Here is a 16,992-nt window from a genome sequence, read left to right on the forward strand (position 1 = left end):
TTCGGTCTGTCCGCAAGCATTACCCAGACCTCCCTGTCGCTTGCCATTTCAACACTCCACCCTGCTCTCATGCCCACATGTCCGTCCTTAGCCTGTTGCATTGCTCCAGTGAAGCTCAACACAAACTGGAGGACAGCACCTCATCTTCCGACTAGGCACTTTACAGCCTTCCGGACTGAATATTGAGTTCAACAATTTTAGATCATGAACTCTCTCCTCCATCCCCACCCCATTTCCGATCTCTCCCTTTTTTCCCAATAATTTATATAGATTTTTCTTTTCCTACCTATTTCCATTATTTTTAAATGTATTTCCATCCATTGTTTTATCTCTACCTTTTAGCCTTTTTCGATTCCTTCACCCCACCCCACCCCCACTAGGGCTATCTGTACCTTGCTTGCCCTGCTTTCTACCCTTAATTAGCACATTCCTTAGATAATATCACCACCTTCAACACCTCTTTTTCCCTTTGTCTGTGACATCTTTTGGTTATCTCCACCTATCACTGGCCCTCTATCCAGCTCTACTTGTCCCCCCCTTAAACCAGATTATATTTCACCTCTCTTCTATTTTTACTTAGTTCTGTTGAAGGGTCATTCAGACTCGAAACGTTAACTGTGCTCCCTTCCACAGATGCTGCCAGACCTGCTGAGTTTTTCCAGGTATTTTTGTTTTTGTTTCCCATTTCTCTCACACCAATTTTTGAGCCACACATTCAACTCCTTGATTTTATTCACCCTATGCCAATTTGCTTTCAGCTCAGAGATCCTTACCTTTGTGGTTCTGCTTTTTAATTTAGCTCCCAGCTGCATATACTCCCTTCACAGAATCTTTTTCTTAGTCCGACCTTTGTCATTGGTAGTCACATGGACCATGACAACTGGATCCTTCCCCTCCCACTCCAAGTTCCTCTCCAGCACTGAGGAGGTGTCCTTCATCCTGGCAGACAACATAGCCTTCAGGGCTTATGGTCTCAGCTGCAGAGAACAGTATCTATCCCTCTAATTATACTGCCCCATACTACTATTACATTCCTTTTACCTTCCCCAACTTGAATGGTCCCCTGCACCATGGTGCTGTGGTCAGTTTGCTCATCCTCCCTCCAGTCCCTACTTTCATCCATACAGGCTGCAGAACCTTGAACCTGTTGGATAATTGTAAGGGCTGAATCTTCTCCAGTACTATCTCCTGGATCCCCACACCTGCTTCACTCTCAGTCACACCCTTCTGTCTCTGACCATAGCCCAAATTTGAAGTATCTGACTTGAGGGGTGTGACTGCCTCCTGAAACAAAGTGTCCAGGTAACTTTCTCCCTTCCCTGATGCATTGCAGTGTCTGAAGCTCAGACTCAATCTCATCAATTCTGAACCAAAGTTCCTCAAGCTGCAGGCACTTACTGCAGATGTAATTGCTGTGAATTAAATGGGTGTCCACCAGCTCCCACATGCAACAACTGCTACACATCACTAGCCCTGCCAACTTAACTGCTTTATTTAACAAATTAGGTTTATTAGAAATATCACTGAATCTGATATCTGTGATTATATCAATCAGATTAATTAGTTAAGTTATAAATACTTATATCTCCACAGTATCAGTTTAAGGTACTGCCCCCTGTTTATAGAGCTAAAAAAACCTAAAATTCACTGTTATGACACAGCAGTTAGTAAAGGCTGAGTTATTTAAAATCCCAGAGGGAAACTTTAAACAACTGTCATAACCTATATTTTCAATTGGTATGTTTGAGATGCAACTTTGAATTCAGAAATGAAACCACCAAGCCTCCAGAGGTTTTTTGTATAAATTAAATTAAACATTTATTAATTTAACAAGGAATTAAACACATACACGTGTCTACAAATTTCTACCTTAATAACTTTTAAACAAATCCCCAAATTAACCACACCCAGGTAAATCTTCCCCAAGGCAACAATAACCCTTAGACTTAAACAGGCACCAGGCAAAGCACATTTTATCTTACAAGTTCAAAATGAGGTCCTGTGCGATTTGTTTCCTTTGCAGACAGTTGTAGGGCATGTAGGCTGCTTAGATATTATATGCCCCTGACCTACATACACAAAACTCTTTTCTGCATATACCTAGCCCTCCCTTTGAATGTAAATTCTTATTGTATCACCAGGGCCTTTGAACTCCGCCTCTTCTAACAATAAAATCCCTTTCATTGTATCAATTTTATTAGTAATATAAACATATTGCTTGTTGTCTCCTAGCTAGTTGCAAGATTTCACCCCCAGTCTTTGAATGGTTTATTCAAAAAAATGCAAATGTACCCTCTACCTTACAGTTTACATCTCAAAACTACTATACATCAAAGCACCCAGGCTAGCTGGCTTTACTCCAATTAAGACACACACACTCATACCCACAGACATTGACCCCACTACAAGTCCAATTTAACTTAATTTCCAATAACATTATATACATTAATATCTTCATGACAGTCACCAACCACTCACTTACCTGCTCACTTCATTAATGTTTTTAGGCTTCAGCTCTCATGATCTGCAGCTGGTCTCCATCTCCCTCTCTCAGACCACTACTTATTTGCAAAAGGTCAGAACAGCACCTCCTCCCTCACTGCACTAAATTCCCTCACTCACCAAATTCACAAATTTACACCTTGCCTCAAGCTACTATCTTCATGCTTACTTTGTGCACTCAGCAAGACCACCTGTATTTATACTAGCTGAAATTCTACAGAGTTGAGTCAAGCCCTGTTGGCTAGAGAAACTAGTTTGAACTATCTACCTAATTAACTAACTGTAGCTGCCTCTCAAGGAGAGAGCTTCTTTATCCCTGACTAAGACTGAAAGAGACCTAGCTTTAATAGTAAACTTTAGTTAAGTGCTAAATACAAACTTGGCCAAATTTTAGAAAAAATAACCCTTAAAATTTGCGCACTTGCCGAGATGCCCAGGACAAGCATGTCATATTATGAACTTTAAAAAAAAAGGACACAAATATGTTGTTAAGGTCGCTCCCTCAAATCATGTGACTTTTGGCATTTGGACTACAGATAGTATCAAGTCTCTGGGAAATACATGATTAAATATGGACAAAGGTGAGGGCACCTCACAGACATTTGTGGAATTCACACATCTCATTGTTTAAGGATGGGCTAACCGCTAAAGGCTATGGAGCTTCCAGACTGCCTGTCCCCATGTTTCATCCTGGACAAAAGGGAAGATAAAAAATCAATGGCCACTATCAATTTCCCGTCATATCATGATTGCCTCTTCCACCCAAACTAGACCAGATGGGTCTCAGAAATGTTAACCCAGCAGCCATGTAATTGAAATTGTTTTAAGGACTGTAGCTTTATTACCCCAGGACTGAGCAGACTCATCAGAGCCATCAGTCAACAGCCAATCTGAGAACCAGGCTCTGAAACTAGCTGAAAGTCATCAAACAGCCCAAGTATGTAACCTGTTTCAAGATTAAAGTTCACCTGAGAACCAACCACCGAGATATACAACCAGAAATCTCACAACCTGCTGTGAACCCTTCGATTTACAAGACCCTCACTCCAACTTTAAATCATCAAATCCATTCAAGAAACCACAGGCCTGCCATGTGTGAGACTGTAAATCAAAGACTGAAGTCACTGTAATCTGTGGAGGTGCATTATCTGTATCCAATCTTTGCGTGTGTGTGTGTGTGTATGTGTGCGTGCGTGTGTGTGTGTGTTTGTGTGTGAGTGTGCACATGAGACCGAATGTGTGAAATTGTGTTAATTCAGGGTAAGTGTATGAGGATTAATAACTTTCTTTATTTTAAATTCATGAAAGCTTGCTGCTGAATTAATTCGAATGCACACTCCAAGAGTAAGAAAAGACACACCTCTTTCCATACAAAACATACTTATTCTGGGCTGTAAGAAAGCAAATGAATTCTGTCTGTGACACGCACTAAATTCCCAAACGTGTACACTGTCTTGAGCTGCACTCAGTCACGAGCTGCTGTATTCATGCGTATTTACTTTTAGACGTGGTTGTTTCTTTCATCAAGTGAGAATAAATTAATGGCTCAATAACGCCACTTAAATTGATCATGGCTGATCTGGTTGTGGTCTCAACTGCACCTTTCTGTCCCTTCCTGTCTGCCCTCCCCCCAGCATAACCCTTGACTCCCTTGTTTATCGAAAGTATTTTTAACATTGATCACTAAGATGTAATATGCATTGTTCCATGTATCTCACTACCAGTATACTGCCTGAGACATTAGAATTTAGACATGGGAGTATAATCTCTGTGATCAACATCCAGATTAAATATTTTTCTGTATAATATGAATTGCCATGAGTTGGAACATACTGCAGGAGAATCTGGTTAGGAACAGGTTTTTTTTTCCCTGTTGGGAGTTAATGGTGGGTAAAAATCCAGCAGAAATGATTAAACATTTTACTTTCCTTATCACAGAAAATTTCTGCCGCTTGCACATCAGCTCCTGATTGGGGTCCGTACTTGGAACAACACAGAGAGGGAAGATACAGAAAGAGGCCTGATTCTACAGAATCTCCTCATTGTGAAAAACGTCTGGTTACTCCACCATAACTTCAGTGGGATTTCCATGGAACAGTCAGGAGCTCCACCAGGACCCAGATACAACTTAGTCTGAAGTTTCCCCTGCAGAACTGCAAACATGGACATCAATTTGGGGCAGGATGGGACCAGGTAAAATTACTGACCGTCAGGGATCCTGCCTCATGAATATTCACTCATTCTCCTACCTGAGTCCTGGTGTTAATACAGATGATTCCAGCCACTGAACATCATGGACAAGAGCTCCTCCTCTCACAACAACTCCCACCTACAGTATGCAGTGGCTGGGCTCTCTCCTGTTAGCACAGGGTGTGGGTAAGATTGACACAGAGGGACCTGAACCACACTGATTTTTATCATCAAATGCTGACACACAGACACCAAACACTGACTGTCCATGTCTAATACCGGTGGTTGGTGTGTCTGCTGACAGTTGTTGACTTATTGATTGATCCTAACTCTCCTCAGGAACTGAGTTTTAAAATCAAACAGATTATTAAACTTCATATGATCAATTCTGCTCTTCTTTTTAGATGACATTTGTAACAGCTACAGCTGTGGTGAGAATTTTTCATTCTCGTTTAGTAGATATTATCGTACTTTTTATTCAGTTGTTTCATACTTTATCATACTGCACTGTACATGATAGATTTAATGTACTTTAATCATTTCAACAGAAACTCAAAATGGCCTTAAAAGCATCAAATTTTCAATTATAGAAATAACCAAAAAAAATGTTAACAGGACAATTTCACCATGTGTAATGTATAATGGTAACTGTCAGTTATAAATCCGGCACTAGTACATCGGCTAACATCAAATAGATTTTTCAGTTGGCAGTAAACCCATCCAATCCCAGCTAAAATGTTCATGAAAATCCCTGTGCAGTGTTAACACAATCCCTGGGGCAGTGTTCACACAATCCCTGGGGCAGTGTTCACACAATCCCTGGGGGAATGTTACACAATCCCTGGGGCAGTGTTAACACAATCCCTGGGGCAGTGTTACACAATCCCTGGGGCAGTGTTACACAATCCCTGGGGCAGTGTTACACAATCCCTGGGGCAGTGTCAGCACAATCCCTGGGGCAGTGTTACACAATCCCTGGGGCAGTGTTACACAATCCCAGGGGCAGTGTTACACAATCCCTGGGGCAGTGTTACACAATCCCTGGGGCAGTGTCAGCACAATCCCTGGGGCAGTGTCAGCACAATCCCTGGGGCAGTGTTACACAATCCCAGGGGCAGTGTTACACAATCCCTGGGGCAGTGTCAACACAATCCCTGGGGCAGTGTTACACAATCCCTGGGGCAGTGTCAACACAATCCCTGGGGCAGTGTCAACACAATCCCTGGGGCAGTGATACACAATCCCTGGGGCGGTGATACACAATCCCTGGGGCAGTGTCAACACAATCCCTGGGGCAGTGTCAACACAATCCCTGGGGCAGTGTCAACACAATCCCTGGGGCAGTGATACACAATCCCTGGGCAGTGTCAACACAATCGCTGGGGCAGTGTCAACACAATCCCTGGGGCAGTGTCAATACTACCCCAGGGGAAGTGGGCAATTGCTGGGGCACTGGCAGGGCAGTCCGTTGGGCAGTGGCAGGGCAGTCCGTTGGGCAGTGGCAGGGCAGTCCGTTGAGCACTGGCAGGGCAGTCCGTTGGGCAGTGGCAGGGCAGTCCCTTGGGCAGTGGCAGGGCAGTCCGTTGGGCAGTGGCAGGGCAGTCCCTTGGGCAGTGGCAGGGCAGTCCGTTGGGCAGTGGTAGGGCAGTCCCTGGGGCAATGCCAGCAGACTCCCTGGGGCAGTGTAAATGAAGTCGCTGGGACAGTGTCAACAAATTCTCTCAGGCAATGCGCAGTCTGTGGGTCAATGTCAACGCAGGACTCTGCGGCAACACACAGACCCTCAGGAAGTGTCAACACAGTCCCTGGGGCAGTGCTGACACACTCCCCAGGGGAATGCCAGCACATACCCTGGTGCAGTGTTAACACAGTCACTGGGGCTGTGTCAATGCAGTCCCTGGGGCAGTGTTAACACAGTCACTGGGGCTGTATCAATGCAGTCCCTGGGGCAGTGTTAACACAGTCACTGGGGCTGTATCAATGCAGTCCCTGGGGCAGTGTTAACACAGTCACTGGGGCTGTATCAATGCAGTCCGTGGGGCAGTGTTAACACAGTCACTGGGGCTGTATCAATGCAGTCCCTGGGGCAGTGTTAACACAGTCACTGGGGCTGTATCAATGCAGTCCCTGGGGCAGTGTTAACACAGTCACTGGGGCTGTGTCAATGCAGTCCCAGGGGCAGTGTTAACACAGTCACTGGGGCTGTATCAATGCAGTCCGTGGGGCAGTGTTAACACAGTCACTGGGGCTGTATCAATGCAGTCCCAGGGGCAGTGTTAACACAGTCACTGGGGCTGTATCAATGCAGTCCCTGGGGCAGTGTTAACGCAGTCACTGGGGCTGTGTCAATGCAGTCCCTGGGGCAGTGTTAACACAGTCACTGGGGCTGTATCAATGCAGTCCCTGGGGCAGTGTTAACACAGTCACTGGGGCTGTATCAATGCAGTCCCTGGGGCAGTGTTAACACAGTCACTGGGGCTGTATCAATGCAGTCCGTGGGGCAGTGTTAACGCAGTCCGTGGGGCAATGTTAACGCAGTCCGTGGGGCAGTGTTAACGCAGTCCGTGGGGCAGTGTTAACGCAGTCCGTGGGGCAGTGTTAACGCAGTCCGTGGGGCAGTGTTAACGCAGTCCGTGGGGCAGTGCCAGCTCACTTTCAATTCATTGTAAAGACAATGATTATCATGGTTGATGAGTCTGCTCCTGGAGCAGATTGGGAGGTTGACCATTATATTTCATCTGGTGTCCTATCATGAAATTAGGACCTCAAACTGAGTTCAACCAGTGGAGCATGGATTTCCTGAAGCTGGTAAAATCGTCAGGGATTCTGTACAAAATGGCTGTTCTCAAGCAGACTTCATACAGTCCAAAACTCAAAATGGCTGTTAGCCCAAACTGTCGAATCATTCTCCCACATTAGGTATTTGGTTGGCCCAGTTTGGGGCATTATCCCATTCGCCATCTTTTATTCATTTTAAATATCTCAGCCATTAACTTGAATGGCTCCCATTCTTCCAGGCTTGGTGAGATGGGAAAGTGCTATTCACCCCTCCAGGGATGTGATTGTCAATGAGTTACATTTTACCCTTGTGCAAATGCATATTGAATTTCAAATGTCTCCACATGCCTGGTTATGTATATTTGCAATTTACTTGGAGCCTTTTAAAAACTTAACAGACTTTGTATTTGTGGAAGGTCAGGTAACTTTTGGCAGCTGTTTTCAAGCCACCTTGTGACCATTTACAAGAAAGATTAGCTTTTCTATAAAATCTACAACATCACAACTACACATTCATCACATATGCATACCTCTCCCTTACAGGAAAAATTGAAAATATTTTTTTTTAGTTATTTTACAGAATTACACTGAAGAAACAAAAGATAAAGAAATACATATTTCTTTCACCACACACAGCCAGGCAGCTGATGCAATGCAGCTTCTCTCTTACATTTCCCAGTTAGTTTTTATCTGGGGATTCTCTGCCTTCTCTTTTTCCTGTTTTTTTTACAACAGTTTGCACAGGGTTGAACTTTGGAGCTTCGCTGCACTCTCTCTCTCGGCCGCTTTCGCATCTCATTGAGATCAACAAAGGATGTGCCAAACAAATCTGAAGCTAAATCAATTGCTGTTTCATCACCTGGAAGCGTTTCCTGTTCACTTCCCAGACTTAAACATTTTCAATTCTCCTTTTGAGGTAGCAAGTTAGCAACAATCTTTTTTTGAGACTGTATCTTCTCCCCTCTTTGATCAAAATCCCATTTTGTTGCCACAGGAATGTAATTGAGATGTTTTTTATGTTCAAACAAAAAGCTTTGATATTTTTGTCTGGTTTGTTCTTTGAACGTTTTTAAATCTCTCAATGTTTCCTCATTCCACTCAGATCAGACTTCATTTAATTTGTTTCCAGCTAGGTTGACAGGTTCTGTGTTTTAAGTTTTTGCCTTTTTCTCTAACATTTTGAATCTGCCCCTTGACTCACAATCCAGTTTACAAAAGTCATGTGTTGAACTGAATTCAGTGACTTCCACTTCTGCAACTATATTCTGAGACTGTACACTGATGTGGGGTGGTTAACTGTGCCATCTCAACACAGGTTCAGCTGCCGTTAGGGTCACTGTTAGTTCTCAATCATCTCTGTGGTGAATTTCGATTTAGGACTTCTGTCAATCCCTTTTCTGCCTCTTTCAACTCACTTGGCTTGGCCCCCTCACTGTTTCTTAGCCTGCTTCGGGACTTCCTTGGTGCCTATTTAATTCTGTGGTCATTTTTTGAGCCATTTTAACCTTTATAGGTTGTGTCGCCCCCTGTAGGATTTCTATACCCTTTTCAGCTGTCTGCACCTCTGCAGAATCTTGCTGAAACTGTTCAGTTTGTTCAGCCTCTCTGGACTGTTCTTGAGTTTGGTGGGGGAGTAACACCTTCAGGCGAGGTCATTTCCGAGTGAAAGGTTGACCCTCTCATAGGCAAGCTCTAGATTACACCCACCATCACCTGCCAGGTAACAGATTCACTCTTCAAGTGAATTTTCACCAATGGTATCTCAACATTTCTCCATTTAGACCTTTGACATCACTCTGAAATGTGTGCTGCTGCTGCATTGGAAATCCTCAATCGCCCCACAACCAATGTTTGCAAACAACCAGCATCCCAAAGAATGTTAATCCTCTTTCCTGCTTCTTTGGAACAACTAAGGGCCATTTCCCCTTTACACATGAATTCCTGGTAGGTTTCTGTGCCTTTCATTGCATTTGCACAAAGGGATACAATTTTAGTGACCACAGATATGGGTTGCACTGGAATGCTGCCTGTGGCTTTCTTCACTTGCCAGCAGTGTCCCTCTATATGGCCCAATTTGCCACAATTACAACAGACAGGGTGTGATCCTGCAGCTCTGCCTTCTACATTCTTTCTTTTCAATATTGGGGATTGGTTTTCCCATTTTTCCCTATTCTCTTTTCCTTTCCTGTTTCCCTTCCCACTGTCTCCCTCTTATCCCTTCCCTCCTGATATGAACTATTTGACCCATGCCTGCTGTGATTTGAACGTCTGTGAAACAATTCATAATCCTCAGCCTTCACGATAAATGCCCTTGATGAGGTAGCCTTTCATTCCTCAAGGTGTATTTTTATATCGTAAGGGAGACAATTTTTGAACTGCTCTAACAACACATTTCTTTTATTCCATCGTAAGTGCGCTCTACCTAAAGAGCTCACACCCATCGGTCTGAAGCAATCTGTTTGACCCTTTCGAATTTCAGATATGTTTATATGGTTTTATTACATGAATTTCTGAATTGCTGATGATAGGCTTCTGGTACGAGCTCATAGGCACTCAGGGTTGCATCCTTCGTCTGTTTGTTATCAACAGTCACTTCAGGGAACAGTGTGGAAAAAACCTTTTGGGTTTTTTCTGTTAACTGACCCTGGATCATCAGTGTCCACACTTCCTTAGGTAAATGTAGCTGATCTGCTACTTTTTCAAAAGCAGTAAAGAAGGATTCTACATCTCCCTTTTCAAATTTATGAATAAATTTGGAGCCACAAACAAATTGGCATAGGGCAAATAAGATTGGAGAAATGAATGCACGGTTCAGACATTGGTGTGGAAGAAATGGATTTCAATTCACAGCACCAGTACTGGGGAAAGTGGAAGCTTTACCGTTGGGACGGTCTACGCCTAAACCATGCTGGGCCCGGTTTTCTCATGAATCGCATAACTAGGGTAGTAGAGAAGGCTTTAAACTAACTAGTGGGGGCAAGGGACCACATGAAAGGAGATATAGTAAAGGGAAACAACAAACTAATAGAGCAGGGCACAAATTGGGTAATGATTGTAAGAGAGTGACAGGAAGGGAAAGAACATACAATCGTAAAAGTGCAGTAGCAGATAAGGCCAGAGATGGTAAAAGTGGTTTAAAAAAAGAGTTTAAGACCCTGTATCTGAACGCACAAAGCATTTGTCACAAAAGGGATGAATTGTTAGAACAGATAGAGATAAATATGTATGACTTGAGAGCCATCATAGAAACTGGGGAATTTCTCATTGTAAGTTAGGAAATGACAGAGACTTTGAACAAGAATTTTTTTTTTGTGTTCATGGTAGAAGACGCAATAGCATCTCAAGAATAGTGGAAAATCCAGGGACAAAGAGAAGAGCAGAATTGACAACAATCGCTATTGCTAGAGTAAAAGTGCTTAGGAAACTAATGGGATGAAGAGTTGACAAGTCTAATGGGCCTGATGGCCTCTATCCAAAAATCGTAAGTGAAGTGATTACAAAGAGCGTGGATGTATTGGTTGCGATCTTTCAAAATTCCCCAGATTCTGAAAAGGTCCCAGCAGATTAAAAAACCACAAATGTAACATTTCTGTATTTTTTATTCATTCATGGGATGTGGGCATCGCTGGCTAGGTCAGCATTTATTGCTCACCCCTAAAGAATGCTGAAGGCACTGCCTATCTCATATTGGCTTTTGGAACCAAATAGGGAAATGTCTTTGACAATTAAATTTGAATTCTTAACATTTTGAGAAATGAAAAACTATTTACACCAGGTCACTCATTCCAACTGTCTTCTTCTAGAGAGACATAAAGATCCAAGTACGTACTTTTCAGAGCAACTGTAATGAGAATCCATCCAGTACCGAAATAATCCATTAAATTTAACCAGTAAATCCCAGCCTAAAATTAAATGGAAATTATAATGCCATGTATGCGCAGTTGCGCTGTTTTATTCAGTGACGTCATTGCGAATGATGGAGTAGGCAATGGTCAGAAGCAGTAATGTTGTCAAAGAGTTATTAAAGACAGTGATTAAAAAGCCTCACCTGGGGCAGAGGAGAGAAATGGAGCCAGGGACTGGGTTGGAGAGGGGAGGGAGGCTCCTGATCCACATCGTGACAGCCACATTTCTGGATTAGACCCTCCATAGCCTTTGTTTGCAGCTTCGGGGCTTCTTCCAGTTGGATCTTCAGTTCACACCTCCAATGTCAGGCACCCTATAAGTCTCTTACAAGATCAGTAGTTCCCACTTTGGAGAGTGGGGTTGTCAATGTGTCATTGCTGGAGGGTTCCTATTGGCCCTCCAGCATCGGGAGCCTGCCCACCATCATTAATTTGGCAGCGAGCATGCCCCCTGTTCACTAATTGGCAACCTCTACAAAGATTACATTGGGCATTTGAGGCTGAAGCAAAGCACAGGGTTCTGTACACATGGCTCTATCTACACAGCTCTGTCCAACACTAGACTGAACCCTAAGTACACGTCATGTGTTCTCTTACATCACTGTATGGGCAATACTGTACTCAGTTCCATGCTATGTGCCAGACCTTTATACTCCATCTCTCCCACATCTTTATCCAATGTATCTCAAGTTATTCTAGTTTATTCCATATGTTTACACCGTTATTGCTACCACACCTCCCCATACAAGTCCCTGAGTTCATAGGTTCAGGCAGCCTGGAGGCCTTACTAGCCTTCCATATCTCATTGGCATGACTGCCAGAGGAGTGGTGTTGGAGATTAATCACACCAAGGCATCATTAATACATAGAAAGCCCATTTATTACTTGTGCACAAGGGAGAACAATACAGTAAGAGCTATTGTACTGTCTCAAAGCAGAATACACAACCACTTGTTTAAAAGCATTTTACAACCAATCAGTAAATTTTGCACATTTCAATCCACTTATTTGCATACGTTAACTGACCAATCCATGTTTTAGTTAATTTCCACTCCCACCACAACAGATACGGTGCCTACGCACTTGGTTATCACAGCTTTGATTACATTTGGCCTGAGAAAGAACAACATGGAATGTCTCAGGGCTCATCCTACAACAGTGGTCAGACAAGATGGTATGGTTCTTCAAGGTTGCAGTATTTTTCTCTTAGGCCTAAGCATTTAATTCAATTTCTCCATTAACCCTTTCAGTAATAAGTGGGCTCCCTATAGTTGTCTAGGCCACCACACTTCCCCCCTTTTGTCCTACAAGGATAATCCACCACCCTTAGCAAAGTTCAATGTATCCTATCCGCCGGGCTTCATCCTCAGAGGGGTCTTCATCCCTGAGGAGAGGGAGGGAATAGATAGCGGGCGTGAATCAGCAAGGTAGACACAGGAACCCAATGGCAGCTTGCCCACCCGAATACTACCCTTGGTATAATTTCTTTTGACGCCTAGCAAGGCCTCCCCCTTAACAACCACAAAGGTGGACTCCCGTCTCCAAATGGGCACTTGATAGCTGAGGGCCCCTGTATTACCTAGGGACCATGTGGCATCTGCCGGGCAAGCCAGAAAATGCATCACTGAGGAGGAGAAGTTAACAGGAAAATGAGTACAAATCCAATATTTAGTCCGATTAACATGCGAGGCTACGGCCTGCATTAGTTTAACCACAGAATTGGTAGTCCATGCCCCCGCAAGGACCACGCAGGACAGGATCCAAATCAGTGTCAGCATTGTGATGGCTCAGTTAAAGTTCTTGCACAAGCACTTCTGTCCGAGGTCAGCGTCCGCTTGACGTGCGATGCGTGGATCCACAAGGGACGTCCTTCAACCTTCACGGCCGTATGGCTGGTGAGTAGGACTTGGAAAGGCCCATCCTATCGAGGTTCCAAACAGTTCTTTCTCCTGAAGGTCTTTATCAGGACTAGGTCCCCGGGCTGGTATTGATGGCAATCTTCAAAGGTGGGCTTTTTCTGAGCTTCTACTTCCTGTATATGCAAGCTTTTGAGAGAATTAGTGAGCGCTCTACAGTATGTAATCATTCCCTCATCCATAGCGTGGATGTCCATTTCCCTAGCAGACAAAGGTGGGACCACTGGGAGGCGCATAAGACGTCCCATTACAGCTTCATAAGGAGAGAGGGAGGTGGTATGGTTAGGGTGAGAGCGCATAGTCATGAGTGCCAAGGGTAGAGCTTCAGGCCATTTCAAACCGGTTTCTTCACATAATTTAGCTAGTTTGTTTTTCAGAATACAGTTTTGTCTTTCCACCACCCCAGTAGACTGGGGGTGGTACGGGCAGGAAAGGTGATGGTTGCATTGTAAGGCTTTCAACAGTTCCTTTATCACTTCAGTGGTAAAAATGAGGCCCATTATCACGCGATAACATCTCTGGTATCCCAAATCTGGGTATGTATTCACGCAACAACAATTTTGCAACAATAACAGCATCGTTTCGTCGGGTGGGATACGCCCCCACCCTTCACGAGAACAAACATACTATAACTAAAACATAATTATATCCCATACATTTAGGCATTTGTATAAAGTCCATTTGTAGGTGTACAATGGGCCCCATGGCTGGGGTCCCGTACCAGCAGTCAATGAGGGTGTCTTGCCTGGGTTATGTCGTTGACAGAGCAGACATTGTGAAGCTATTTTAGCTGCCATGGCGAAAAACCCAGGAGCAACCCACATCTGCTGTGCCATTCTGTTCATCCCCCCTTTGCCCCAATATTTTCTATTCTATATAATGTCCTGCCGGGTGTTGACATAGGTATGACAGGTATTACTAATACAATGCCTATTAGCATATTACTATTCACTATACATTCCACATTCATTCTATATACACGTGTTAAACCTCTGAGCTGGCAACCAGTCAAGTCATGATTCTTGTGTCGTGAGAGATTCAATAAATGCTCATTAGTTACCCATAAAGGAACTACCCCTTCATTAATCTGTCTTAAATTTTCTCAGGCTTGTTCCAGTGCCCAAGATCCATAGGTGCTGCATACATAATTTCTGCTCACTTCGTCTGAAATATCTTTCCCTATTTCAATTAATTTATTGATAGTCCCCGCATGACTTCCGAGCACGGTAGCCAGGCTTTGGATTAACCAATGATGTCCCTGTATTGAATATCGTAGCGGCATCATTTATCAGGCTGCGCTTAACGCGGTTCCCTCCCAAGCCTGATCACATCTCACCATTGAACTGAACTGCTTCAGTCATCAATTGGCGCGTCAGAGCTGTATAGAGTGCTTGGGTATGGTTTGAGCACCACTGGGGCAGGATGACACTGGATACATCAAGGCTACGGGTACCAGCTCATGGTGTACATTATTATACAAAACTTCTGATTAACCAGTACCAAACCATTCGTCGGTCCTGGATGCATAGTCGGACAAGATGAGTCAGTCGGTGTGGTTTGAGGGGCTTCAATTATCTCCACTCGGACTGTGGAAGTAGATGTGGAATGTGGCTGGGTAGTGGCAGACTTCCCATGCCCGATCTGAAGCAAACCCTTGCTACAATTTGAAAGCACTTGTTCTCCTACTGTTACATTTATCATTCCCCGTTGCATGTCACATTTGGCACTGTCCATGCTGTACCAAAGTTCCTCATGCGGTGCAGGATGAGCAGTGATGATCCCCAACCTTGTTGCCAGTACTGATACGCCCACGACCAGGATCATAGATCTCTGGAGACATTAACATCGGCTCTCGTTCTCATATCTACAAGTGCGCATATATCACTGTCATAATTAACTCGTACAGTCCATGCCTGTTCACTCCGAGCTCACCTTGACCATCACCTTATTCCCCACTTGGGGGGGTCCGTTGTTGCTCTTTGAATGTGCCTGTTTCCATATCCTTAATCATCTGTCAGTCTCTAACTTCCTCTCTCAACTCACGTAATTGCCTACTTAATTCCTTTACATTGTCCTGTATTTTTCCCTTCAGTGGCCCTACACCTCCTACAATAATGCCTTCAGGTAATTGCATGGCCCTTCCTGTTATCAATTCAAATGGGGTGAACCTGGTAGTCTTGTTTTGTGTAGCCCTAAGGCGCATCAGAATGCTGGGCAATACTGTGGCCCAGCTGTTGCCTGTCTCCTGAATTGCTTAGGCTATAGATGTTTTTAAAGTTCAATTCATCCTTTCCACCATCCCTGGACTCTGGGGGTGGTAAGGAATATGGAATTTTCTGTTTAATCTCCATAAGATTACACACTCCTTTAATGACTCTCCCTGTGAAATGAGTTAACTGATCTGAATCCATCTGGGTAGGCACCCCCACTCCTTCCAGTTTACTCTCTCCTGCTGCTGTCTCATGTCAGACCTCAATTCCTTAAACAACTCTACAATGCACCTTCTTATCCTATCTTTCAATGGCTCAGTATCTTCACTTCCAGTGATGGTTCTCTCTGGGAACCGTTTAATTCTGTCTGTCATCAAGGTGTTAATCCTGTGGTCTTACTTTTTGTAGCTCGCAGGCTCATTAATATAATCAGTAATACATCTATTTAGCCTTTTCCCAGCTTTCCCTTTACCTGTATCTATCTTGTAGTAAATTGTTAAGTATTATTTTTCCTTGCCCTTTAATTGCCTCAACTACAGACACTGAATAATTTTACCTCTAAGGGTTTTTTCTTCTGACCACGATCATCTTGATTCTCTTGAAATCAGTTTCTCTATTGTCTTGATTGTTTAAAATGTTTCCTTACTCTTTAGTTAGTTCCAATGCCTCCGTTGATGGCCAGATTATCAAATTCATTTCCCTTAAAACATTTTGTACATTATGCCCTCTTTCCCTAACTCATTCTCCTACTTGCCTCATACCATTTTACACATGCAACAGCTACCATCTTATCTTGTTCAGGTTGCCTGGCGAGATTTTAAAATAAATAAAATATTCCCATAACAGTTTTATAAACAGAAATCAGGTATTGACATGTTTTGCTTCCTTAACTTCTTCTCAAACATTTTATTGTCTCAAAAGTAACCCACTAAATTGTGTCTGACCCTTTTCTTTTAGAATTATCCCAGATTCATTAACTCGGCCAAAAATTGGATTTCTGCCAAACTTTGTCAAGGTCTTGAGCTTAGCTTCATATTTTGGGAACAAACTTTACAAATACAAAAGCTTGCAGCATTTGAATTAGTGCCAATTGTTGTCAAACCTTTTAAAATGAAAATTCCCTTTTGAGAACTTTATCATCAACCAAACCTCAATTTTTTAAAACATTGTAAGAACAGTAATTTACACTATCAAAATTAAAACAACCTCTTTTTCATGTGTAATGATTTGTATCCAAGTTATAATTTCCGTATGTTTATCGACACATTCTTTATCTTAGATAGCATCCTAGTGATTCAAAAGTAACCTGTTAAATTACACTGCACTTTACATCTCAAGATTGTCCCAAATTCAAATTCCAGTGCTTTTGGAAAGCAGATTTCCTTTAATATTTAATTCACCTCTTCATAAGAAACCCCTTTTTATGCATTGGAACCACCTAGACCTTGTGTTTATGTCTTCTGGTTTTCCTAGAATCTTTCTGAATTTCAA

The 16,992-nt window shown here is 43.2% G+C and overlaps 1 protein-coding gene across 8 annotated transcripts in view; it reads left to right on the forward strand.

Moving 5' to 3' along the window:
* The window catches only part of LOC144683854 (sodium- and chloride-dependent neutral and basic amino acid transporter B(0+)-like), a 453,756-nt gene extending 445,726 nt beyond the window's left edge, over positions 1–8,030 (forward strand). For 2 of the 8 annotated variants that reach the window (XR_013577348.1, XR_013577347.1), the window contains 2 exons: positions 4,441–5,473; positions 5,743–5,839. Coding sequence is in view for 1 of the 8 variants with exons in the window: in XM_078547360.1 (XP_078403486.1) it covers positions 4,441–4,575 (135 nt within the window). In the remaining 7 variants the exon portion in view is untranslated. Of the gene's footprint in view, positions 1–4,440 lie in introns of all 8 variants that reach the window. The other 6 variants (XR_013577344.1, XR_013577346.1, XR_013577349.1 and 3 more) reach the window with 5 other exon arrangements.
* The last annotated feature ends 8,962 nt before the right edge of the window (positions 8,031–16,992 follow it).

This window comes from Cetorhinus maximus, chromosome 8 (assembly GCF_964194155.1).
Source record: "Cetorhinus maximus chromosome 8, sCetMax3.hap1.1, whole genome shotgun sequence".
NCBI lineage: Eukaryota > Metazoa > Chordata > Chondrichthyes > Lamniformes > Cetorhinidae > Cetorhinus > Cetorhinus maximus.